This window comes from Nipponia nippon, unplaced genomic scaffold (genome assembly GCF_047370975.1).
Source record: "Nipponia nippon isolate SJK-2023a ecotype South Korea unplaced genomic scaffold, ASM4737097v1 scaffold_10, whole genome shotgun sequence".
NCBI lineage: Eukaryota > Metazoa > Chordata > Aves > Pelecaniformes > Threskiornithidae > Nipponia > Nipponia nippon.
The window spans coordinates 12160527-12185345 of NW_028262291.1; the positions used below are offsets into that span (position 1 = coordinate 12160527).

The 24819-nt window shown below is 36.8% G+C and overlaps 2 protein-coding genes across 12 annotated transcripts in view; one reads left to right on the forward strand and one right to left on the reverse strand.

The window, feature by feature from the left end:
- CTR9 (CTR9 component of Paf1/RNA polymerase II complex) overlaps positions 1–16118 on the reverse strand; it is a 28131-nt gene extending 12013 nt beyond the window's left edge. For 5 of the 6 annotated variants that reach the window (XR_015701532.1, XR_015701531.1, XR_015701524.1 and 2 more), the window contains exons 1-18: positions 15960–16118; positions 13718–13816; positions 12883–13122; positions 12254–12371; positions 11517–11606; positions 10048–10196; positions 7375–7482; positions 6819–6926; positions 6463–6699; positions 5594–5683; positions 5362–5490; positions 5073–5256; positions 3951–4039; positions 3510–3695; positions 3243–3330; positions 2847–2995; positions 754–870; positions 433–578 (exon numbers count right to left, since the gene is read on the reverse strand). Coding sequence is in view for 2 of the 6 variants with exons in the window: in XM_087744828.1 (XP_087600954.1) it covers positions 433–578; positions 754–870; positions 2847–2995; positions 3243–3330; positions 3510–3695; positions 3951–4039; positions 5073–5256; positions 5362–5490; positions 5594–5683; positions 6463–6699; positions 6819–6926; positions 7375–7482; positions 10048–10196; positions 11517–11606; positions 12254–12371; positions 12883–13122; positions 13718–13816; positions 15960–16004 (2372 nt within the window). In the remaining 4 variants the exon portion in view is untranslated. Of the gene's footprint in view, positions 1–432; positions 579–753; positions 871–2846; positions 2996–3242; positions 3331–3509; positions 3696–3950; positions 4040–5072; positions 5257–5361; positions 5491–5593; positions 5684–6462; positions 6700–6818; positions 6927–7374; positions 7483–10047; positions 10197–11516; positions 11607–12253; positions 12372–12882; positions 13123–13717; positions 13817–15959 lie in introns of those variants that run through there. The other variant, XM_087744851.1, reaches the window with a different exon arrangement.
- Positions 16119–16239: 121 nt separating this feature from the next.
- The window catches only part of IRAG1 (inositol 1,4,5-triphosphate receptor associated 1), a 126251-nt gene continuing 117671 nt past the window's right edge, over positions 16240–24819 (forward strand). For 5 of the 6 annotated variants that reach the window (XM_087744887.1, XM_087744950.1, XM_087744879.1 and 2 more), the window contains exons 1-2: positions 16240–16506; positions 22443–22560. The gene's annotated coding sequence lies outside the window, so the exon portion shown is untranslated. The remainder of the gene's footprint in view (positions 16507–22442; positions 22561–24819) is intronic. The other variant, XM_087744916.1, reaches the window with a different exon arrangement.

A 24819-nucleotide genomic window follows, 5' to 3' on the forward strand; every position in this document is an offset into this window, starting at 1 on the left:
ACAGGAGGGCAAAATTAGTTTTCAAGGACTACCAGTCATTAACTAGGCTCATATAATATAAATAGATTTGCTTTTGAGCCTTAGAGGTAGTTTTGAAAGAAATCTTCAAAAAAAGTATTAAATTCGTAGAATAATTTTCAACTTTTTTTCAACTATCCTCTTCTGGGAAGAGTCATCTTGGTCATAGTAATATAAAACCCTTTGCGAAATACATAATGGCCATGTGGCCAAACAAAACTGGCTCTGGAGCAAAGTCTGAATAAGTAGGTTTGTCAGGCCCAGTCTTTCTTTTCCTACTAGAAACTCTAGAATTACATACAGCGTTTCATAGAAGATGATTGCTCTTCTAACCAGATTTGTGACCTATACTGCAAATTTACTGTAAGGGAACAACAAAATAGATTATAATGATTAGAAATAAATCATCTTTACCTGTGGGCTAGCTCCAGTTCTTTCACAGCATTAAGCACCTCCTTTAGATTGCTTTTTTCATCTTTCAGGACAGAGGTAGCTAGTCTTTGTAGCACTAAAGCCACATTAAACATAAGGACTGTATCACTTGGTGCTACATGCCTGGCCTGTAAATAAAAAACATGTTTTTAAGATATGCTACAACATGATACAGAGGTATACTGAAGCAACATACAGAGAATAAGCACCATTATTTCAACCCCAGACTACTAAATAGAGACATAAACATGCATCAACTTACAATAATTTTATTTTGTGATACATGATGTTTTATATTCGTACCTTTAACAAAGTTTGTTTGCATTCCTGTAATTTGCCACATTTGAAGAGCGCCCGGGCCAAATATAACAATACTTCAGTATTTTGATGCTTATAGAACTTTCTGAGGCAGTTTTCATACTGAAATGGAAAAAAAAATCAAATTAAGAGGTAACAACGGTCAGTTATTTTGGTTAGCCAACTCCAGCAAATGTTTCTATTCCTAAAAAGCATTATTGGTAATATGCCTTTTTTTTTTTTTTTTAAAGAAGTGTGTCATGCTACATGGATGCCTCCTTTTCACTGATCAGAAAATTCCTTCTGCTATTCCATAGCAAGTACCTGATTTTTCTGGAAATTGGCAGCAGTCCAGGAGGCTACGTAGGTCTTAAAATACAAAAGAATACTTTGCAAGTACCATCTATTGTAAAAAAGTCCAACAAACACGACTCATTTTAAGAGCACTCAATTATTCTCCGGGGGGGGGGGGGGGGGGGGGGCGGGAATCTATTTTCTTTACTCATACAAGATACTTTGCAAATTGAAATGTATTTAGCGTAGTAATTCTATATTTCTGATGCAATTAGTTAAAAAACATCCACACCTTTCAGATAACCTAACATCAAATTTCTTCTGTCCATCTAGCTGAATAACTTGGCATGCCAAGGGATATCTAGCTGTTCTCAAGTGTAAAAGAAGATTTGTTACTACAGGAATCATTCACCCTTTCTAAACCTCCAAAATAATAAGAAATACAAAGTAATTTTTATTTCCAGCTCAAATACATAAAACTGCCCTGAACTCTAAAGCCTGAAGTCACTACTCTTGCATCGCACTGTATGGTGAGCACCCAATTTCCACTCACCTTTAGAGTAAAAGATTTTGTATTTAGCTTAAGTTTGCCTTGGATTTGTATAGTTTATGGTAGAGAACTCACTAGAATAATTGTTGTGGCGGCAGTACACTAGGCTATTAAATTCAATTTGTTTCCCTTTGAGTCCAATATCGCGTATTTCAGACTGTGGCTTGTACCAACTGCATAGTAGAACCCAAGGAACAATAAAACACCTCAGTAAATAAACACATTTCTACCAGCAGCTTTACTTAAATGTATTAGCAAATGAGTACAATATTTTTCTGACAAATCAAAAGGTGAAAATGATACCCAGTTTCCCCACTGTAATTCACTGCTTAAACAATGGCTAAAATTAGCTTTTCATTAGGCTTTTTATCAATAAAAACAGACAAGGTGTTAAAAAGACAACAGACCTCATTCAAACTCAGCAGAATGAATCTGATCATGTTACCAAAGCTTTTTAACAGTAGTTCACTGGAGGACAGCAACTACTGAGGTCTTGATCAGATGAGAAAGGCCCAGTATCTCTTCCTTACAATCATCACAAAAAACTTCAGGATAGCTCTGAATTAAGTATTTTTGAGCCTCAATGTGGACTCAATCTTAATGAAACAAGTTTGTTCTGAGCTTCTGTCCTGTCCAACATAGGCTTTTTTTTTTTAGCTTACTTGGATGCTTTTGATTAATTGCATCAATTTAGTTAGAATAGGTTGAAACTTGGAAGTTAGCTTGCTAGAGCAGGTTGAACTAGATAACCTCAACAGATTTCTTCCAACATGAATTACCTTACGATGTTAACTGTGGTGAAAGAAATCATGGCACAGTCAGATTTTCAGACAGGTCTGATTGTTATTTATGCAATCATTTGCAAGAACAAAAATAGGAAGTGTTGCTATTAAAAAAATCCCAGCAGCAAATTGCATTTACTTACTTCAGTAACATCTGAATGTAAATCACATACAGTAACTACACTGACTGAAACCTCTCTGACTAAATAATTCTAAGACCAAAATTCTAACCCCATCATGTTTTAACTCTGCTACCAAAAAAAAGCGTACAAGTTGGTAGGTGCTTTGTTACCCCTTACCCACATTTGGCAGTTTGTTTTTAAATCTAGACTTGACAGCCAACAGCATGCTAGGAATAGACCTATAATTTGTTAAAATATTAGTCAGAAATCTGCACAGCTGCCATGACAGCAGAGAAACATCCAAAAGTCATCTAACCAAATATATTACGTAGTTCAATTTAGAGATGTTACCATCTGCACAGCACTGATGTATTGTTTCTGTTCTACGTAGATATGTGCCAAATTCAGCCACACATCACTGATATCTGCTGTTGCCTCTCTCACTTGGGCAAAAACATCACGAGCTTCACGGAAATATCCTTTATGTGCCAAGACAGCTCCTAAGGGGAAAGTAATACATACAGCATAAGCTTCCAGGTTCACATACTATGTACTCCTACCAAAGAAAACAAAATATTGCCTGAATAAAGTTCCCCATTAAAGACTAAGTGACATAGCTGCCATATGAAAGCTATTCTTTCTTGTGCCCCACTACATAGCATTGAGGCCCTGCGAAAACAATTCCATATTAAAGCATGAAACATACAGATATCATCACGGCTGAAGGAAAATTAGAGTAATATTCACCTATGCCATTAGCAGCATACAAATTCTTTGGATCATTTCTGAGGACTTGCTTGTAGATTGCTAATGCACGGTCTTGATGACGCTTCTCCTGCAGAAAGAAGCATCCCAATTGATCACTCATTTCTATAATGGGGTATTAAAACATCTATCCAGAAGTTTTATGGACTATAATATGCCAAACAGGCATCAAGAAAAGGCTCCGAGTAGCTAAGAGCATATAAAATTAAATAAATGAAACCAGATGTAGGGCAGAAAAATGCCCATTACCTTTTCTCTGTCTCTTGTGGGTTGATGTAGAGTCTGCAACCAGACGTTGCCAAGAGCCAGCATAGAATAAGTATCATTTTGTGTGGAGGGCTGTTTCAATATTCTTTCAAATTTCTTCTGTCCTGGACCCCACTCTTGTTTAGCCAAATGAAGATTGCCAATCAGAGACCAAGCATCCGGATGGTCCTAAATAAAAATTCACTGTAAGTTGCAAAAGCATCATTTTCCCTTGCAAGGCTACTTTTTCAAGTATAAAATGCTATTTTTCTTAAATAGAATTTTGTATTACAAAAAAAACAACAGACAAAACGCACAGAGTGCAGACTACAGTAGTTCTCTCTTCTTCGTCTAGTTTACGTGAACAAACAAAATGAAAAGAAAATTTTAAGTTCAGTTAGTATTTCAAGTGTTTTAACTTTAAGCACTTAAGGGATTACAAACCTGATTTATCTGAAGTGCTTCTTTAAACCAATCAGAAGCCTCATAAAAATTTCCTTTATCCCTAGCCATAGCTCCCAAGCGCAAGTAGCCTGAAAATAAAAATAGAAGATAAAATAAAAATCAGGAAACAGGTTAAAGTCATCTCAAACAAAGAAAATATTGGCCACGCATGAATTTCAAAAGCAATCTTTTTCTTGACCTAAGGACAGCAAACATTAAGACACCTTTCATATTCTATTCACAGTGAGACACACCATGTGAAGAGGAACGTCCATCCACAATGGTGATACAGAAATTGCAAACTTCTAACAGTTAAAGTAACATAAATGTTTATAATTGGTTTCATAAATTAAAGATGATTGAGAAACCTCAAAGAAAGAAGGATACATCAGGTACATAATTCTCCTCCCTCCACTTTAAACAGCTCTCCCATCTCCGCAAGCTTTGGGAAGAGCATCAGTTAGCAGGTGGCAATGGAAAACAAGCAGGGAAAAGGCTATAGATTAGGCTGGGGCATCCTGTGTGCTGCTGCTTGCTGGGCAAGGGCTACCACCTTGCCTTTGCAGCAAATATCACAGGTCAGCTACCTGGGGGCAACAGGAAGAACAGAATAAGCAGAAAAAACAGGATGTGCCACAGAAGCTGTGCTAACACCTTCAACAGCCCTTCTTCTCTGGAGGAAGGCCAAGATCCAAGATAAAGAGATTCTCCCAAAGGGTCTCTATTTCCACCCACATAAGTAGAGTTGCAGAGCCTGGGCATATCAAGAGGATGGCCTTGATTGCACCTGAGTGCTGAGGTGCTAGAGCTTTGGTGGGAGTGGGGAGCAAGTGAGCAACGGCATGCAAGTCTAGATAAGCTAATTTTGCTAGATTTTTGGGGTATGGTATGATTTACCAATAATTAGAAGGCTTAAAGCTGGAGATTGGACTATAAGGATGATGCAGGCCTTAAAAAAAAAAAAGAGAGAGAGAAAGGGAAAATAGCGGGTAGGTAAGCAGGCCCCAAAACTACTATGAAAAGAAGTGAAGACACATATAAGGAGACCAGAAGACACTGTAATGGGAAGATTTTTGCTATTATAAGGAGGACCGTGGAACTAAAATACCAAATGTTTCTTACAATCAACGTAATTAGGATGTTCTCTTAAAATGTTTTTATACAGCTTTTCCGCTTCATGAAATTCACACATCGCCTCATATAGTCTGGCAAGGTTATAGGACGTTGTTACAGAGATAGCATTGTAATAATGCTCATCATGTTCAGCTTCTGCTTTTGCACGATCCAGTGATGCCAAAAAATATTTCTAAAGTATAAAAAGAAAAAAGGAATAAAACACTTCAGAATATTCTTAAAAGGAAAACTTCTGGGTGATCAAGAAACTCAATTCAAACTTTGAGTAATTACATACCTTTGCTTCTCCTAGGTTTCCCAGCCTGAAGTGCAGAGCACCCACATTATTCAAAATCTCTGGTGGGACATCAGCCTGTACTTTCTCTTGCAGAATGCGTGTGGCCGTACCATAGGCTGACAATGCACCCTTTACAAAGAAAGAAAAAGTGGATGAAAGAAATAAGAGAATGAGCTCTTTGTGCTCTTCTGAAAAGCACACACATAATTCACCAAGTGTATATTAATAATACCTGTATATCAGTCTGTTCTAGAATTTGGGCTAGCTCAATCCACGCCTCTACATCATCAGGATATTGTTCTGTGACTTTCTTTAGATGTCCCTGAAAAACAGCAGAAAATAATTATGCCTCTTTGTGGACACACAAACTGTTTTAAAAAAAAAAGATATAAATAAATCAAAAGAAAAAGTGAAGGTATTAACACTAGAAAGATACACCATAATGAAAAAGAAAACATCCTAAACATCTGTACAACTTGGTCACAAAAAAATGGCATTAGTTTCCTTTCTTCATTATTGGATTTTTCTGTAGAATGTAACACCAGCTTCGTCTTAGAGAATCAGAAACTATTACACCAACATGAGAAGCTAGAAAAGTGATGTCTAACATTTTCTGCATTTATTTACCCAACACTGGATTAAAAAAAGCCTTTCATTTAAAAAAAACAAAAAACCAAACCAAACAAAAACCAAACATAACATTGTCCTTCCAGATAAGCTAAGGCAAGTGTTTTCTGGAAATCACTAGCTAACTTGCTCTCTTCAGGAATCATTTGCTAACTTGCCATCTTCAGAGAATTTTAACATACATGGGAAAAATTCTGCCCTTTTCATAGTACCAAATACAAATGTGAGGCTGGGGCTCTTCTAAATTCCTGGACTTGCTTTAGCCAGAGCCCAATAGGAGTCTTCGTTCTCTCCAGGAGCTGTGACTCTCCACAGTTAGGAGGATCTCTCATGACAGCCAATATTAAATATTCTATACTTATAGCCAAGCAACCCTGAGTTTTATGCATCTTAAGGTACAGTCTGATTTAAAGTCTGATTTTCAAGTTCTACTCTTGTATGTAAAAGTATGATGCTGGCAGAAGCAAAACTCACCTTCGCAATATCCCGCTTCTCCTGGTCTTCTGAAGCCGCATAAAGAGATCCAAGAATTTTCATAGTCTCATAATTGTTAGGATAGGCTTTCAAAACTTTTTCAAAGCATTGTGATGCATTCTCTTTGTCCCCTCGATAAATGTACATTTGACCCAGTCCAAAAAATGGAAGTACAAAAGAAGATGAGGCAAACTGAGTGGCCTGGTAATAATACTGGAAAGCTTGATCATAATCTTCCTAATTAAAAAGAAGTAAATAAAGAGCAGGTAGTGTTTTCACAGGTAAGCTTTGTATGAACTTTTATAACACGGATTTTTAAGCATAATCTCACAGGGGGCTTTTAAAAACTGTCCTACCTGTACATGAAAAGACCTAGCCAGCTGATAACAACTCTCTGCCTGCATTGCTTCAACTTCTGTGTTATGGAAAGCATGAAGAGCCAAATGTTGTACTTTACCATAGTCCTGAAAAAAAGAAAGTTAAACAAAATTTGAAAGCCTTCACTTTATTAATGATTAAGTGATTTATTATTTAAACAAGGATAGCTGGCAAATACAAGAAAGCTTAAGTTATAGCACTGACTAAATTAATAACAACAGATTCAGTTTTAGTGGTTACTGTTCTTTTCTCTATTTCATATTTTAAAACTTGGAAGGGAGGGAGAGGGGAAAAAAACCAACCAACACTTCAGGACACAAAGGTGACCTTGACTTAAGAAGTACGCATACCTTTTTTCTTCGCTTTCTTGAGAAAAGTTTATAAAAAACTTAAGTCAAAAACTTGTCCAGCTAGATTAATGGTTCCATATTAGGCACCACTTAGCCTGATGAAATGAGATTGAATCTAACACCATAATCTTTTCTATTTAGAGGTTATCAATTATTTAACTGTAAAATTCCATAGACCTCTTACCTTCTTGAAGAAGAAGTGATTAGCCAAGTGATTCAATACCATTGGATTACTGGGATCAATTGTGTAAGCCCTTGACAGGAGTTGAACACCATTCTTGATGGAATCAGCCTAAATGAAACATTGACAGGTATCAGCAGCATCTCAATAGCTGTATCTTATTAATGTCTTCAAAACTATTCTTCGGTCTAGGCTGCTGCAGGAACTCTGACAAAATCCTTGCTGGGCTCACAGAAAAAAGTAATGTCAGCTACTAGCTTTTCTCCCTGCAGCATACAGATGGAAAATGGGAAATGAAGCTACAGCACAGGGATGGAAAAAAGCAGAGCACAACTTGCTAGGGAAAAAAAAACAAACAACCAACCCAAAACTTAGTCTTGGTGTCCTCTGACATTTCACACTCACACCTTAATAGCCTTCCTTCTACCGTTCAACGTCCCCAGTTCCTGTTTGGTTTAGGTTTCAACCTTTTACACAATTCATTCAACAGCAAACAAAATATTCTCATGTTCAAATTCTAAACAAGAACTTCAGATATTGAATTAAGAGCTACTAGAACTTAAGTTCTAATTAAAAAAAAAATTGGTAGAAATTTACTGTGTTTACATAGGGATATCATTATATCAACTTATTCTTTTCTAAAGAAACTTTACAGTTTAAATAAGTACATGAGTACAAATTTGACTTACCTACAAGTTCAAATCCACAACTGATAAAATAATTGCTATTTATTTGGGACACCCATGAGATTTACATCACAAGCATGTCAACTTAAATCTGTATTTCTGAACAGAAACACCAAAAATGTTATCATGTAACAACTGTGCTTTACTTTGCAGTTATTATCAGCAGAAAGCTATCTTATTGAACAGATTAGGTTGAGATTGAGGTTGAGACATAAAAAGAAGTCCAACAGTCAGCTAAAAAACATAATTTCAGTTTAAAAAGGCACTATCTTCCCAAACCTAATATAACAATATACCTTGATTAGGAGATATTGAATCATTCTTGGTTTAATTTTCAAAGGCAAAGAGGTTTTATAATCACACTATGTATATGTCTGAGTTCTCCAATAATTTGAGTCTCATGTCCAGTTTCAGTCAAATCCAATAGACGGTTAGAGGTCTCAAAGCTCCTAAGCACTTTCATTAAAGAAAACCAGAGATAAGACAGACCTCAACAAGAACACAGTGTAATCTCAATCCTGGTTTGACATCATAACATCTTCAAGCAGGGAGAAACGTTAGAAATATCTAAGCACAGGAAAGGTGTCAATTAGTAGTTTGCAGCTCAGAGAGAATCTTTTCCCCAGAGAAAGTGTTCTCCCTCCCCCATGTCAACTCTTCGATGTTACACTAACTTTGCAGTACAAGTTGTGGAAACAGTTTGAAGTAAAGCACAGATGATACATTTCTTACAAAGAACAAACAACATATTTGAGTGGGTCAGCTTTTAATCACAGCTTTTTGAAGCTTAGGGTGAGTGGGCTCATCCTTTGACTTTAGTCAAAAGACCTTAAGGAAAAAAAAAGAAAAATACCAGGTTTCATTAGGTTCTTGCCAATGGAATTATTTACTAAAATTTGACTTTAGAATATTTTTGGTTGCCTCTGTAGTTTTAGGAAAGAAAACTCCCGTGCCCACACTTTTTGGAATTCTTCATGGAAGTCTTACCAGTTATTTTTTTCCCATGACGTAGCAAAACAAAGTCATTTTCAGACATTCTGTGCCAACAAAAGATCTTTCTAGGGAACTATGTGTTCTACAGATAACGTAACATAACACTAAATTTTAGCAACATACAATTATGTAAGAATTTTTTTTCTTAAACACTTAAAGGTCTCATCCTCCACTGATAACTTCCTCAGCATGGATTAACTATCTTAGATCTCATGATCCCAATTAAGCTGTATGAGCATACATATTTTTCTAGTGATACAACATCTAGAGAGGTAGGATCACCACTTTATTGTAGTTTCATCAGCCTAATTAAAATTTGTTCCTGCCTACTCTTTGATTTACTGTGTGGCATGCGTGCCAAGGTAGCCTGAATACAACTTCAACACTTGTTTGAAAGCTTATGTTCCTTAAAGCCCAGGACTAATCTCCTGGGACTATGTCTTTTACCTTGACCTTCCTGTTAGCATGATGCTCTTTAAAAAAAAATTCCTGATGCTCTGGAATAGATCTGCCATTGCAAGTGAGGTCTCCAAGTATTTGAGGACTTTCAGAGCATCCTGACTACAAATGGATTTAGTTAACCTTCACAGAGTCACAAATGACTAAGTAAGGCTGGCTATTATACATAATTACTGCTCATTAAAGTCAGATTTTGAATTCAGTGCTTTTGGGTTTTTTTAAATGATTGGACATGCATTCACACATCTCGCCACAGATTTTTATTATTTTAATTAAAATAGTTAACGTAGCACTGTTTTGCTGTACTTAACACCTCGAAGACTTTTAGCAATAGAAGAAAGTTATTCAGAATGTGCTGCTCACATCACAAGTACATATCTATAACATCATTCAATAGTGACACAGACCTAAAATGATTTAACCACAAAAGTTATTACCCCTTATTAAAAACTGGACTACATTTCAAAGGATAAAACATTTGCTTTTTCAGACAAGAAGAAAGTAAACTGCATATGGATTCTTGTTAAGTCAGACTCACCTCTTTATTATTGAGTTCTAGAACAGCCAGTCCAACCAAAGCCCCTACGCATTTTGAATTTAGCTCCAGAGCCCTGCTGAACGCTAAGCGAGCTTTTTCCAACTTGTTCAGTTTCACGAAGCAGTGGCCCATACCTAATCGAACCTCAGCTACAGAACAAGATGACACCATTCAGAATCCCAAAATTTCAACTTCATGAATTTTTTTACATTCTGGACATCAATTAACATGAAAGCAGTACTTTTAATATTTCTTTAAAACCTCTAAGCCATCTAACTATTTGCTGTTTTTAAAGGCGGCCTCTCACACTTGGCAGCAAAACTAACTTGAACAGATTAGTAAGACTTTATTTCTTTATACATCCCAGAACTTTGGTCTGTATCTCCAAAAGACTCTGATACTAAAGAAATAACAAATTACTTTTACAGAAATGTATTAAAAAATAATAGAGAAAGGCATTAAGAAATCACCAGATGAAAGGGCTGGAAATTTCTTAGGCAGCGTAAGTTCACCTGAGACTAGTAGGCCTTCAGAAAACACAGACAAATAAATAAGTTAGCTAGACGTTTCTCCTCAACTGTTCCACTGATTCACTGGTAACAAAATGTTGTTCATCAGCCTCTAACTTCCATGATCATGTACAAATGAGCTAATACAGAGAATTCACATCATATTGCCCTTTCAGACTGCCTGTCAACTAGGAATACAGAGACATTTATACACAGCAATTTCAAATCTACATGTGTGTGAAAAAGGGGAGTGAAAGAAAGATGTTTGTTTAAAAGCAAGGCTTGCATTTCTAAATCCATTTTTGCAGCAATGATTCTTATGCTAAACCAGACTACAGAATACACATCAACTTTGTCATAAATTCTTTTTCAGATAGGTTATGGCAAAGTATACCACATCTCTCAAGAGACTTTAGAGTATTTATGATCCTAATGCAAATACCCTGAACTAGTATCTCTAAATCACATGTATCGCTTTTACAGCTGTTAATGATAGCTTTCCCAGATTTTTCCATTAAGAAAAATCAAACACCACCAGGAAAACCTCACATTCTGCATTATAGGTAGAATTTTACTTTTCAGGTCTTGTTTCATTATTAATGCTAATACATCATTTTCTTAACCCGTATTCCAAAAGCTCACAGACAGGTTCTGCAACAGTATTGGAACAGTTCCTCCCCATACAATTTTAACTTCTCTTACACGCAACTTCTCATTTTCTAATAGCTTTTTAAAAGGTAATAATTAGAAAAAATGAAAAGTATTTTCCTAAACACAATTTCCATCTCTAACAATTAAGGAACACTTCATGTCAAGAAACACCTGAACTCTATAATGAGGGATGGAGTTTTTTTGACAGATAGAGTTCACAAAGAAGCCCTTAGGTATTTGAATTAGGAAGACTTGAATTAGTCTGCAAGCACAGCAAATACTTCCACTAGCAAATACTTTCTGTCTTACCTGGGCAACCTGGATTGGTACGCAATGCTTTCTTGTAGTAGGCAAGGGCGCCTCTATAATCTTTCTTGTTGAAAGAAATGCATGCTTTACCTGTTATAACATACCAGTTACAAATAAATCAGACATACAAACAAAGCAGTTACAAATCAGAAGCTCATAGGTATTATTTGGTAAACTTGTGCTGTGCCGATTTTCAAAAGTTACAATTAAAAACTCGCAGAAAATTCAGACAACTACAACTTTTACTATCTTTAACGACGTCAAGTGTATGAAAGAAAATGAAACACGGGAACACATTAAATTTACATTTTCATGGTTTTCTGCAGAAACTTAATTCTTCCCTGGTCCAGAGGAAAGATGCTTGCTAAGACTAATTAGTGAACAAATTAAAATACAAGTGTTACAGCCCACTGACCCCTCACTACTGGTATCTTCACCTTTGACAGAGTATGCAGCTTCATTGGCATAATCAGGGAAATATAAGTAGTTGGACTGGATGTATGCCCACGGGTCTCTCAAGATGCTAGCTAGCATTATACTTTTTCCTAGCTTTTCCACCTACATATACTTCCCAAGTTTAAAGTGATCTCTGTCATGCATTTCTGGTCAAAAGCGCACACTTCTGTATCCCATTCTTTCTCTCTACTCACATACGCACCCTCTTCTTAAGCTCATAATTCATTCCAAAACTCAACTGGAGAGACCAGGTTTTTACACAAATACCCATAAACTCATACCGAGAAGGGCAGGAATATTATTTGGAGACTGGTTGAGCACAAAATGGAATTGCGCATCAGCTTGGTCCATCTTATCACCTTCAAGCAGACAAAAGCAGGCTCTTCCCAACAAGTGATTCTAGGTAAGGAAAAAAAGTTCCGCTACATACATTTATCTTTGTAAAATATGAAGATCAGACTACTTGAAAGATTAACTGGCTATGCTATAATGCTTTCTATGATTTATTTATTTCTCTTACATCAGGACGAAAAAAATTAAAAAGGGTCTTTATCATCCACATCTAAAGTTCACATATTATCAAGAAAGAGAGTAACAACCAATCCTTCCTTCCCAACGCCCAAAAGTTGACTGACATGGAACTACCAGGTGCCCCAAGCTAGAGATAATTATTCCTGGTGGCACCGCACACATTTCAGATACTTACAAGTTTTACTTACATGTACTACACTAACAGGCTTTAAAGCCTCAGCAGTTTCTATCTTCCCTTTTAGTGAAACAATACTTGTTTTCTTTAGAATCACTTTTTGAATTCACACAGGAAACATATGTTGAAAGTAAACTAAAAAAAAACCCCAAGAATCACTAAATAATTTACAAATATGGATTTTTAAACAGATTTTGTTTTTACCTGATCATACATGATAATTTTGTCAGCCATAGTATACAACAAGGTAGCTTGTGTAATGAGCTCCTTCTTGTTATCTTTGTTCTTCTCCTTTCGAGCCTGCTGTACATAGTATGCTGCCAGAGTATCCAGACATGTCATCTGATCTTTTTCATGGTCTCTATAGTCCAAGTTACCATCTATGCGTGCAGCTTCCAACAGCTTCACAAAGTCTTCTGTTTTCCCTTGCTTGTAGTATTCCAGCTATAAAACATACAGTTTTAACAGACAATACTACCCCAGTAAGTAACATATCAAGTTGATACTTTAGGTGTCGCACAGATTCTTTTCCCAGAACATAGGGATAAATGTAGGAATAATTAGACAAAGGCATTCCAATATCACCAAATATTTTTCTATCATCATCCCAACTTAGTATTTTTACGTTAAAATACAAGTCTTACAGCTATTTGTAAGTGAAGAATCAACTGTTTTTCCTCTGAACTTCTTTGAATTTTTGCACATTTCACCATATTTTCCATAGGATAGATACTGTCCCCTCCTTTTTTATGAATTGCATAATCAAAGGCACAAAACAGAAAAACTATGAATTGAGAAAAAAAAAAAACCTTAGAAAGCAGGCCTCAAGCAGCATTGTGTCATGAAAAAAAGATGAAGTTAAAATCTTAATACGCATATGTCAAATCAGAAATATCTGGCCTAGAATCAGTAACTGAATAACCCAATTAAGTTCCTGTTCAGAATTTAGTTATCCCCAGTCATAAAAGTAAGGAAGTGGCAATTATTATGTGATTATCTGAATACAGTATTTAAATATACAACTTGTATATATACGAACCGCTAAGGCAATCCATATGTGCAGTTGAGTGTGTTCCTGTTTCAGTATACTTATAACTTCATCACCTTCAGGTAACTGATCGAAGTCAAGCTCAATAACCTAGAAACAAACAATAAAAATTTTCTTTTCACAAAGCATTAACAATGTTATCTACCACTGAGCTCAAAGCAAGCTGGACATTTCAGAGCACAAAACATAAATAATTTTTTGTGTTTAAACCAGGTTATGGACAAAGAAAGAAGTGATGATGTATTTTATTCTGTACAAGACAAAAGTGATGGTGTCTCATAAATATTAGAGAAAAGACAGCACAATGTTTGGGATACTAGTCAAGGAGAATAAACAGAGATGCTAATTCAACTTCTTTCACCACAGACTTCAAGCTCAGAATTTTTACAGTTCAGCTAATAATCAACTTGACTTCACAGTGCTGAATTTCTAAAACTTCTCCTACAGGTAATACAAAGATCTAGGATACAGTCAAAATCTTCAAAGTAATCAGGTGTCAGAGAATCAATACCTCAGAGCCCTGAAATTTTGTAAGTGATCTTTATGCCCAAGAAAATTAAGAAACTATTGAAGTGGCAAACATTACAAAGAAGAGACTAATTTTCTGAATATTAACAACCATAGCCATCATGAACAAATGACATCAACAACTTTTCACCACGCACATATTATTTTGCAAGTACTATTTTGCTATGTTGATCTGATATGGAAAATGAGGAAAAAGGAACAGATATTCCCATGGTGGGATGTTTGGGAACACAATTTAACTGCCTGTTAGTTCACTTGCTACTCAGTCATGCTGCCTTTAATATTAGTCATCTACATTACGATTTAATTTTACAGCAAGGAAGAGCTGCAGCTGTTGTACCCAGGTTGTACCCTGATTACCAATGCAGGGACTCTTTCTCCAAAGACTGGATTAGAGCAAACCAGCTTATAGGGACTTCTAGTTTTGATTATGCAAAACTTATGAGAGCATCAGCAGATATATTTCTGCTACTAGTGTTATCTTTAGTTTGAGTTTGTCTTGCACAGTACCTCCTGTCTGACAGATAACAATGTTTTTAAATTTGGGCAACCCTCATCTACAAACTGAAATAGTTATTAATGAGAAACAGATACTACCAACACAGCAAATAAATATGGAAGTAAAAAAAGGCAGTTAAAAAAAAAATGTATTTTATAGCAATCCTTAGTGATTAATTCAGAACTTCAGGATCCAAGTAGTCCTAGCCATAACTTCAACAGCAACACCAAGATCAACTATTCCTGTTGACATCTCAGACAGAAGTTTCTGTCACAGAGAAGAAAGCCCTCCAACATGTAACCTACAGAGAGCAAAGTACCTTTGTGAGACTTAAAAACACAACGGCAGTTGTATGGAAATCTGTTAAGAGTATAGACACCTATGTTCACAAAAAGCTTTTTTGAACCTATAAGCAGTATGTTTCCATACCTCATTTACCTAAAGTATTAATTTAGTATCTGCCATGGAATAATTCAACTTCAAACTTTATAATACCCTGTAAATTTCCAAATACTTCTCTTAAATATTTTTAACTTTGGCTTGTAACAGCCTACCTTAAAAAAAAAAAAAGTTAAATAAATTTCTAAACTCACACTGAAATAATTTCACAAAGTGGACCAACTGCCCTACCTGTATCTATATGTTGACTTAGGAACTTGCATGCTGTTTACAAATCAGTGGAGTCAGAAAAATCAGTGTCTAATGAACTACGGAGAGTTTTCAGCTGGACAAGGCCATGGTACACAAGCACAAACTAAAGATTAGGTACTGTTCCCAACAGGGTCTTAACTCCTGAGGGTTGCATATGCTTGAAGCATATATTGGGGGAGAAGAGGCTGCCCCTTCTTCACAGACGTGTGGTACCGAAGGACGCGGGGACAGACTGCCTGACTGTTCCCAGCGGCTCTCCTTCACCAGCAAGCCACTTGGCAAGGACAGGGAGGTTACAGCTAGCAGAGGGCAGACACCGTGCACGAAGGGGCACCGGGGAAGGCGAGTCTGGGTTTCTTTCCCCAAAGCGATACACCTGCAACCCCAGCAGCTCATTCCGCTCAAGGAAGGGAGCGACACTCCCCCTCGAGCCCGGGACAAAACTACGAGAGGAAGCGACAAACCCCCGCGCCCCGGCACGCATTACGTAGCGTATCCCTTCCTTCCCCCTCCCCGGGACCAGGCCGCGCCGCCACCTCCCAGTCCCCGACTCGCCTCATCGGTGTCCCGGAGAGGGATCTCAATAGACCCCCGCGACATGGTGGCGATAGCGACACCGCCGTCGGCTGAGCCGCTGAGTCGCCCGCTCGCAACGGCCGCCCCGCGCGCACTTCCCCTCACAAACACCGACTGACCCGGACGTGCTCGGGCAAAGGGCGGGGGAGGCGGGCTGGCTCCGCCCCCGAGGCGCAATGAGCCAATCGCAGCGAAGGACGCTCCTAGAGGGCCGCCTCGCGCTCGTGCGTGAGGAGAAGGGCGGGCTTGTAGGCTGAGCACGCGCGGCCCTGTTGCTGCGGTAACAGTGGCCTCGCGGGCGCCCCTCAGCGAGCGGCGAGGCGCCGGCGGGCCGGGGCCCTGGGGCCGGGAGCTGGGCGGGCGGCCAGGGCAGTCCGCCCCGTCCCCACCCCAGGCTGGAGCGCTACGTGTTACGCTGTGTGACCTCCCGTGCGGCTGCTCGCAGCGGTCTTCCGTGTGGTGGCCTTTTAAAACGTGAGCAGTCTCCTCAGGACAGAGTGAGGGCTTGCTGGGGACTTGCAGACAGGTATTAGTCCTGCTAATTTATACGTATATATCAGGTACTTACCTATGGAAATATAAACATAGAATACCAAGAGATAATGCTGTGTGTTTATACATGCACAGACTGATAAATTGAACAGGTTTGCACCTGGTTGCTCTGTGGTCTTGAGACCACGAATCCCTCAGGCTATGCCTCCCCTCATATCATTTTAAAATCACTAAAGATTTCCAACGAAATGCATTAAAATGTGTGGATTTTTCCTGTCTCTGTGGAAAAGCAAATAATGTGTAAATCCAAATACATATTATCTGACTAGCTTAGGTGGTGTAACATTGTTAATACCTATTTACAATTTTTTTAGCCACAGCTTGGCCAACTATTTTTGAATTATCTAAGAGTTTTTAATTACAAATACTGAATCTGATAAAATGCTGAATCCTGAACCTAGGCGCTGATCCTGGAACTTGGTTTGTGTGAGGCATTCAGCCACATGGAGGTGCATAAGTAAAGAAGAAATTACAGAATTGGGTACCTAAATTGTTTTTTCCAATTACAGTGGCAGATGCACTGATGTATTTGGATAAAACACCACATGCATAGTAACATATGACCAATCTTGGTTATTTTTGCAGCTGTACCAAGGAAAATAAAAGGGTAGTAAGACTAAAAGATCCTCTGGAACATTTCTACTAAGAAGATTAAAAAAAAAAAATTGTGACATATTACTTACACAGGCTATTAAACCCTAAAGCAAACTTCATTTTGTCCTATGGCTAACAATCCACAGAATACAGAATTCTGACAGAACTGGTAGTCACAACTATAAAGCATTAAACTACTAAATCTGATTTTAAAAATTGTGAATTACTATAATAGTATATATTATAGTAGTAATGACTAGCTTACCTGCAGTGTCACCTGTTCTCTGAAGCCAAAGCAAGTAGTATTTTTAATTACTTAACATCTTGAATCTCAACTTTTGATTTTTATTTATGCACTAACTATTCTAAACTGAGTTACCTGGTCCAATGAAATGTAACTAGCATTTCTCCTACTCATATAGGTCTTTGAGTAGGTATGTGCCATAAACACCTTTTGTAGGGAAACTTTTGCATGTGGCAGCAAAGCAGAGTAACACTAAAATTAATAGGAGTGAGAGAGTGGGGGCTTTTTTTCTTTAAAAACATGCCCAAACCAATGTTATGCAGAGCAAGATGCTAATTAATAGAGTTCCTAAGCCTACTTTTCTGATTTATAGGCTGATTTTTCACAAAGAAACAGCTTTTTAGGTATTTTCATTAACGTTGAAGCAATTTGGACTGAAAAGGTAACTATGCAAACTATTGACTTTTATATTGTTTGAAGCAGGAAGACTCCTTTTTTCCATATACACTGATAACAATAAATCACTATCAGGTATGTAGAACTTCTTTAATGTATAAAATATTGTTCTAGTGAAAAGAACTTTTTTTTTACTTTCTGAGTGCTTAGGAACATTTCAAGAAAAGATACTTGTTTCCTCTTGCTGTCTTTTTTTATTTTATCAACATTTTTTATTATGAAAATTTAAATTACTACTTTTAAACTTGGATTGTTATCAATATCAAAAATACTGATATAAATAGAAAGTAATCTATAGCAAACTGAACTCCCACTTGTGATATATTATATAGGCAATGACAAATAATATTTAAAAACTTCATTACTGCATATAATTATAAGCCTTTTTCAGGAATGAAAATTAAGCTTAACTAAGCTACTTTAATAACATAATAAAAAGGCCTCTACCTACCTGACCACTCTCTTTGCAAGCAAATTACCATTTATGTTTGAGGTGTGTATGCTTAAATAAATAGGCCTCCATTTAGAACAGTTGGCTGGTCAGAGCAGGGTATTTTAGTAGCAAAGTTTCTTTACTTTTGATTGTTAGAATAACTAACTTTTTTCTTCAGGGTTTTTTTAGAGTAAAGATAGGTATGGTTTTAGAAATCTTCAGAGTACAAATTAATTCTATTCTAACAGTGTGAGCCATCACTCCAATAGTCACTTGTTGACTCTCGCATTCTGAACAGTGAAAAGAAGAAAGAGATAACTACATAGGTGGTTTGAAGAGCAGGGCAGGGGCTTTGCCAGTGAGGCCCAGCCCGGAGTACCTGAGCAGGGCAGACATTAGGCAAGTCCACAGTGATGAGACAGGTCTGAGGTCAAGCTGGAAGTGCCAGTTAGTGAGGTAGGGTCTAACACAGCGTAGTGATTGCCATGCAGGTCCTTTTGACCAGACAAGATCAAGGTAGAAATCAGTCCTCAGGCAAAGGTCCAGATCAGGGTAGTATCTATGGCTAGGTAGGGATCTAGCTATGACTGACCTAGGGACCAACACTTCTGCAGTGTAACTCAGGCCAGAACTGTGGGTCCTGGGCTGAGCTTAAATAGGGCTCCTGGGCTGTAGGCAGGGGTGTGTCAGGATGCACCATGTGGGGTTGGTCAGGGCCATTAAAGTTCATTAATGCACTTAAGGCCTTGATACGGTGTATCTGTCTTGAAGAGATAGTAAGGAGATTTAGTAAAATGCTGGTTTTAGTAAAATGCTGGGGTATTTGTGTGTTTGTTTGTTTTCTAAATTTGCTTTAGAAAGTGCTAAAGATGGAGTTATAAGTATATCAGTTGTTTTATTAAATAGTTCAATGTTGTGCTAGCTCTAGAGGCCACTGAATTAGCTGTGCATCTCAAACTTGCTATAGTAAGGAGTTAGGAATTTCTGTCCTGCTGATAAAGAATGCTGAAGCAGGCTTTGTAAAATGTACATTGAGCAACATTACAGGTATTCTTTTCCTACAAAACTAGCTCTTTTTCTTTTATTAAAGCAGTGTGAAATGTAGCAAGACAGAGCTGTAAGAATGGATGGTCTTCACTACTTTATGTTAATGCTTTACTTGAAGATGTAGTATTTTACAGACAAAGAAACACTTTTTATAGCTACTAAAAACTGTATTATTTTATGCTGTCAGGATTAGTAACTTTTTTGTTGTCGTTCACACTTCTTCAAATGATTGTATTTGCCTTACTTATGTGATAAGTCTAATTATGTCCTATTGAGTTAAATACCTAAATCTAAAGGCTTGTTTTGCAAGCAAAAGTTTTAAAGTGTGTCTGTGATAGTTTGTGTTTTCCAAGCAAGTTGTGTATTTGAAGATAGAGAGAGAATGCTTTTGTGTTTAAGGTATGAAACCCTGAGATGCTTATACTTCATACTTAACTGTACTACTGACTTCTTTCCAATCTCTGTTTGTAAATTAACTGGTTGCTAGCCTTTATTAGCACTTTCATTTCTATTAACCATGTGCTTATTTGAATTCCTAGTATCGGAAACACTAACAGCAAAGTAACTTGGATTTTAATTTCTAACATCAGTACCTATCATTAAAAACTTCACTTGTGCCCTGCAGACCTGAAAGGTGCAAATAACTTCACAAAAAATGGTGTAACTCTAGACTTGGTCTAAATACTCTAGTATATTCTGTAAGACTTAAAACTGTTACCCTGCAGATCCTCCTACCCAGCACTAGTATGCCAAGTATTTCAGCTTTGTACAGGTCTACTTCTCTTTACTATACCATTGGTTGTAGTTTGCTTGGGTTGCATAAAATGTAACATCTCTGTACTCAGGAGTATTGTGGAGCTGAGACTATGGCTGCACTTCTTTTCAGTGTCCTTCTTCCTGTGGGATGTAGGGAAGTGTTTCTGTTTATTTTTCTGTGGATGCGGAACCTGCTCTGACCCTGGTACAGTTCATGGTTAATTTTCAAAGGATGATTTTTTTTTTCCTGGTAGTTTTTGCACTGATAGCCTTCTACTGTCTGTGTATCGCATTTAGCTTTGATTAGTAGGTATGAAAGTATAGTTTAAAAAAAAAAAATCACAGAAACAGGGCAGTCTTAGTTTTGCTTTGCTTTGCAGAATTTCTCTTGGAAAACTCTAGAGAGGCAGCTGTAGGCTGCAGGAGGTTTTCCTTCTGTCCTTTGTGGGGCCAATGGAAGATGAAGAGTGCCATAAAAAGTTAGCAGTACAAATGCAATTCTATAAAGTTAACTTTTTAATGCTTTAAAAATTCACGGAGGTTCTAAATATGAAACTGCCAATTAAATGTTTTGTAAGAACAGTATCATTACTGCCACCTTCAGCCAACAAAAAGAGTGATTAATTTTGAGAGTCACTATCCAGCATTCTGTTTACAGAAGGTTTGGGCTTATACAGTGGAGTTTAGTGTTTTTTATAGTTACAGCCTTGCATTTCCCTATTGGAGTCATCTTTTTTTCCTCTCGTCTTTGTATGTTCCAACATGTCAAAAATATGTTTGCTTGTTCCAGGAAGCTGTGATTGATAAACACCTAATTGCCCCATGATAAATTTTATTTGAATGATTAACACCTCATATTCAAAGAGCTACTTAGCAAAGGCAGATTTCTTCCGCCCTCCCCCCCCCCCCCCCCCCGCCTTCATGGTGAAGGCTTTTTCAGGGATTATGCAATAGCATTACAGTTTTAAAATGCATGTCAACAATTAATAGGACAAGGGAGGATTATACTGTAGAGGTATCAGATGAAATTGCAGTGCTGAAATGTAAAGAATAAAAGTCTTACTGATTTCTAGTATAGATGGTTTGCTAGGAAGAGTTAGTGTCTTTAAGATTTTTATCAGATTTACACCAAGAGAGAGATGAGTTTTTTTCCAAACTTACTTAAGATGAACTTCAGTAATTTTGTCATTCTGTGTTCTATCTCTTTTTAAAATAGTTTTACAAAAGCTTGCACTTGAACAGAGCAAAAGTTCTAAAAAGAAAAAAAAAAAAGTTTGAGATGGAGACTACACTGATTATTCTTTGCCAAAGCTTTCTTCCAGGAGGACTCCTGAGTTTTGATACCATGTTCTTTGAAATGAAATTGCTCAACACAGAGATCAAAATTGCCTAGTGTTTTAACAGAGATATTAGTAGTTAATCCAAGAACATTGAGACCTAGTATCTCCATCATCCTTTCTGATAAAAATTATCAAGTCTTTTTGATAATTTTTTTTTTCATATAATATTTTTTGACAGGTACTTTGACATAAAATAATGACATTTAATAATGACAGTTATTTTTCATAAAATGCTTAAAATATGCTCTCCATATTGAGTGGGATGTGATTTGTGTACTGAAAATCAAAGATAAGAAAAGACTACGGAAAAGGTATAGAAATCAATGTTGTCTTCTACTACAATTGTACTTTTGAAAACGTTATGAAAGCAGTGGAGGGACTACATCTTATTTAAAATATCTCCTCCTTGCTTTCTATCACTGTTAAAACAATTCTTTTCATTCTGAAATCTGTGCATGCTTTCTAAAGACCAGATTTTCAACAGAAAGTTTAAGGAAGGGAAAACATTATACAAGCAAGTACTTGAGTGTACAAGTCAGTTCCAAAAATAACAATGAACACTTGTGCTGAAATTCTCAGGAAGGATGAAGCCTGAGAATCAGCCTGAAGATGAAGAAAGCTTTTGGGAATATGTCAACAAATCTTTCTCTTTTTCCTAGGGGTGGCTCATTGTTTTCAATGTCCTTTTCGTTAATGTGATTTATAATGTAAACTATATACTGACTTCTATACATAGAAATGAAATAGAAAAAGCAATTAATTTTCATGTCTCTAACCTCCATAGTCTCGTCTCTGATGATTTACTTTTCTTCTATGTCTCCTCCTTTTTTTTTCTTCTACAGAACCCTTTCCACTTTTGTTTAAGCAATTAAAGTGACAATGTTTAAATAGATCAATGCCGTTACTTTTTGTGGGCAGAGCTCTATCCTGCCAAATGAAATCTGAAAGATCTCTTCAATAGCCTGTGACTGCAAATAGCCCCTGATCTAGTTTTGGAGAAAAAAAAATAAATTAAAAGTTTATATAAATCTCTTTTGCAGCACACAGAAGTCTTCTCAAAACTTAAAGCCTATTTTTAATGTGCTTGAAAACATGGAGAGCAAAATCCCAAGTCTGCATGAGGAGAAGGTTGAATGTCATGGATGTTGCAGAAACTGGGTATGATTTATATTTTAATTCATAAATGCTTTGGGGTTCCTGCCTGTGTAGATGTTCTGAATATGTAAAGTTTAAGGTGTAAACAAGAGACCCAAGCTTGGAAGTTTGGGTCCTGTGTTGATTTTTTGACACCTGTCTTTTTAATACTTGTCTGAGTAAACATTTAAAGCTATTAAAAGCTTATTCCACAACCTTTTAAGATCAATTTTTTTAATGAGGAATGTCAAAATATAGAAATATTTGCATTTTGAAATAAAGTATATGTACACACACACAGATATATATTACCCCTTCCTTACACGCATGTGTACATTATATTTAATGTATCATATATTTTATTATATACTATATAATACATTATGTGTACATTTAAAATAATAAACTGTAAGTAACCTAGCTCTTCTGTCTATTTATATATCCCTGAACTTATATTTCACGGATGTTTCCGTTGACCTTAGTAGAAACACTGCTGGAATACATAGCTACAGATTAAACAGTATTTACTCCTAACCACAGCATTAATTGTCAGAGATGTTGGGACTTTATTAAGGTTTACTTTATGTTCTCACCAGTGTATTTTCATATAACTTCATGGCCCCCTCCTCCTCTGCCCCCCATCTCTAATGTTTCATTAACATCTCTTTCTTACTTTTTAAAAAGAAGTCATTAATTTTTGTTGGGCACGCAAATAATTTTGGGTCCTGGGGAAAAAAAAATAGTAATTTTAATCTTTTTCCCCTTAAGATGGGAACTATTATTCTACTGGATCTAATTACTAATTGTGAAGTAGATATATTTTCTGTAATTTTATTTCATCCCAAGAGGAAAAAGTGAACTTTTAAAACTTGGCCTTTATGTCAATGATTCTATATAATGTCTTAACATGCATCTTACTATTAATAATGAAAACACTTTATTTTTTATCAGTCATCTTACATTGTGGATGAAAAACATAGATTACTTTAAAACTCCAGTGTAATAGCACAATGTGTGTCTAGCTATTAATTTATTTGAGAAATGTCTGTTCTGTGTTCCTGTCTAGCACTTGATGTGTTTATTTCCACATTTTTCTTAGAAGGCCAGGGACATTTTGTTCAGTTATTTGAGAAGTAATGTGGATGGATGCCATACTTGACTGTTTTCATACCTCCTATCAACATGTAACTTAAGTTTACAATTAACTTGATCCATGCAAGTAGAGACATTGATTCTTAACTTGACTAGCGTATGCCTAGCTATCTTCTTGAATTAAGGCCTCAGATTGGAAGAGAACCAGTAACTGTTATCAGCCAGAAGCAAATGTTATTTTAAGATGTGAGGAGGTATTCTAGGCACTGGTTCACTAGATAATTTGGAACCTATTTCCATGTGTTGCTCTGCTTTCTTGCTCAACTTCAAAAGCCGTGTGATAAGTGGATAACGCTGCTGTGTGAGCAGCAATGGATATCCATTGAAAAGTAATTTAACTGAACAAGTACCTGTTAACTGTAACTTTCCAGAAGCAGTTAATGGAATTTAGAAAGAAAAATAATGTGCAGTTGTAAGTTTTCAGGCATTCCTTTCCCCCTTCTCAAGGCATCTTTTAAAATCAATATTCCCTGATATGTCAGGGTGGTTTACAGGGAGATATTGGACTTAATATTCTCAACCCATGTTATTAATGGAGTTTAGGCTACAGACAACAGCAGTAGCAATCTACCAGGCTCAAAATAGTGTGTTGCAAACTGCCTGGAAATTCTTGGGTTTGCATATTAGTACAACAGTATCTATCATCCTCAAAGTGAGTAAGACTGAACAGTGTGAGGAATGAAACTGGCCTCTCTCAGTAAGCTGTATATGGATGTCTGCCTGGAGTTCAGAGCTAATTTCATTTGCCAAAGGGCAGTAGTGGTACTGTTAGTGTCTTGTAGTCCTCTGCTGCTGGAATTGCCATCCATGATGCAGTATGTTTATAAATAAAACTGTATTTCTGTCTGCAAGCTCAGCCTGGGATGTAAAGTCATGTTCTTTCCAGCTTGCACATCACCACTAATAGAGCTGCTGCTGGAACTTAGTCAAGAATTCTGTTGATTCAGAAGCCAGTGAAGAAACTCCCAGAACTATGTTGCCTCTGCAAGTATGAGTAAAAGTTTATATCAGTCAAGTGACTATGCATGCATAGAGATCAGATCATTTAAATGAAGGAAGGTGCAACTTTCACAAGTCACTCCTGATTATTATTTCACTGGGTAAAGAGGGGCTCCCATTTGCACCTCAGTG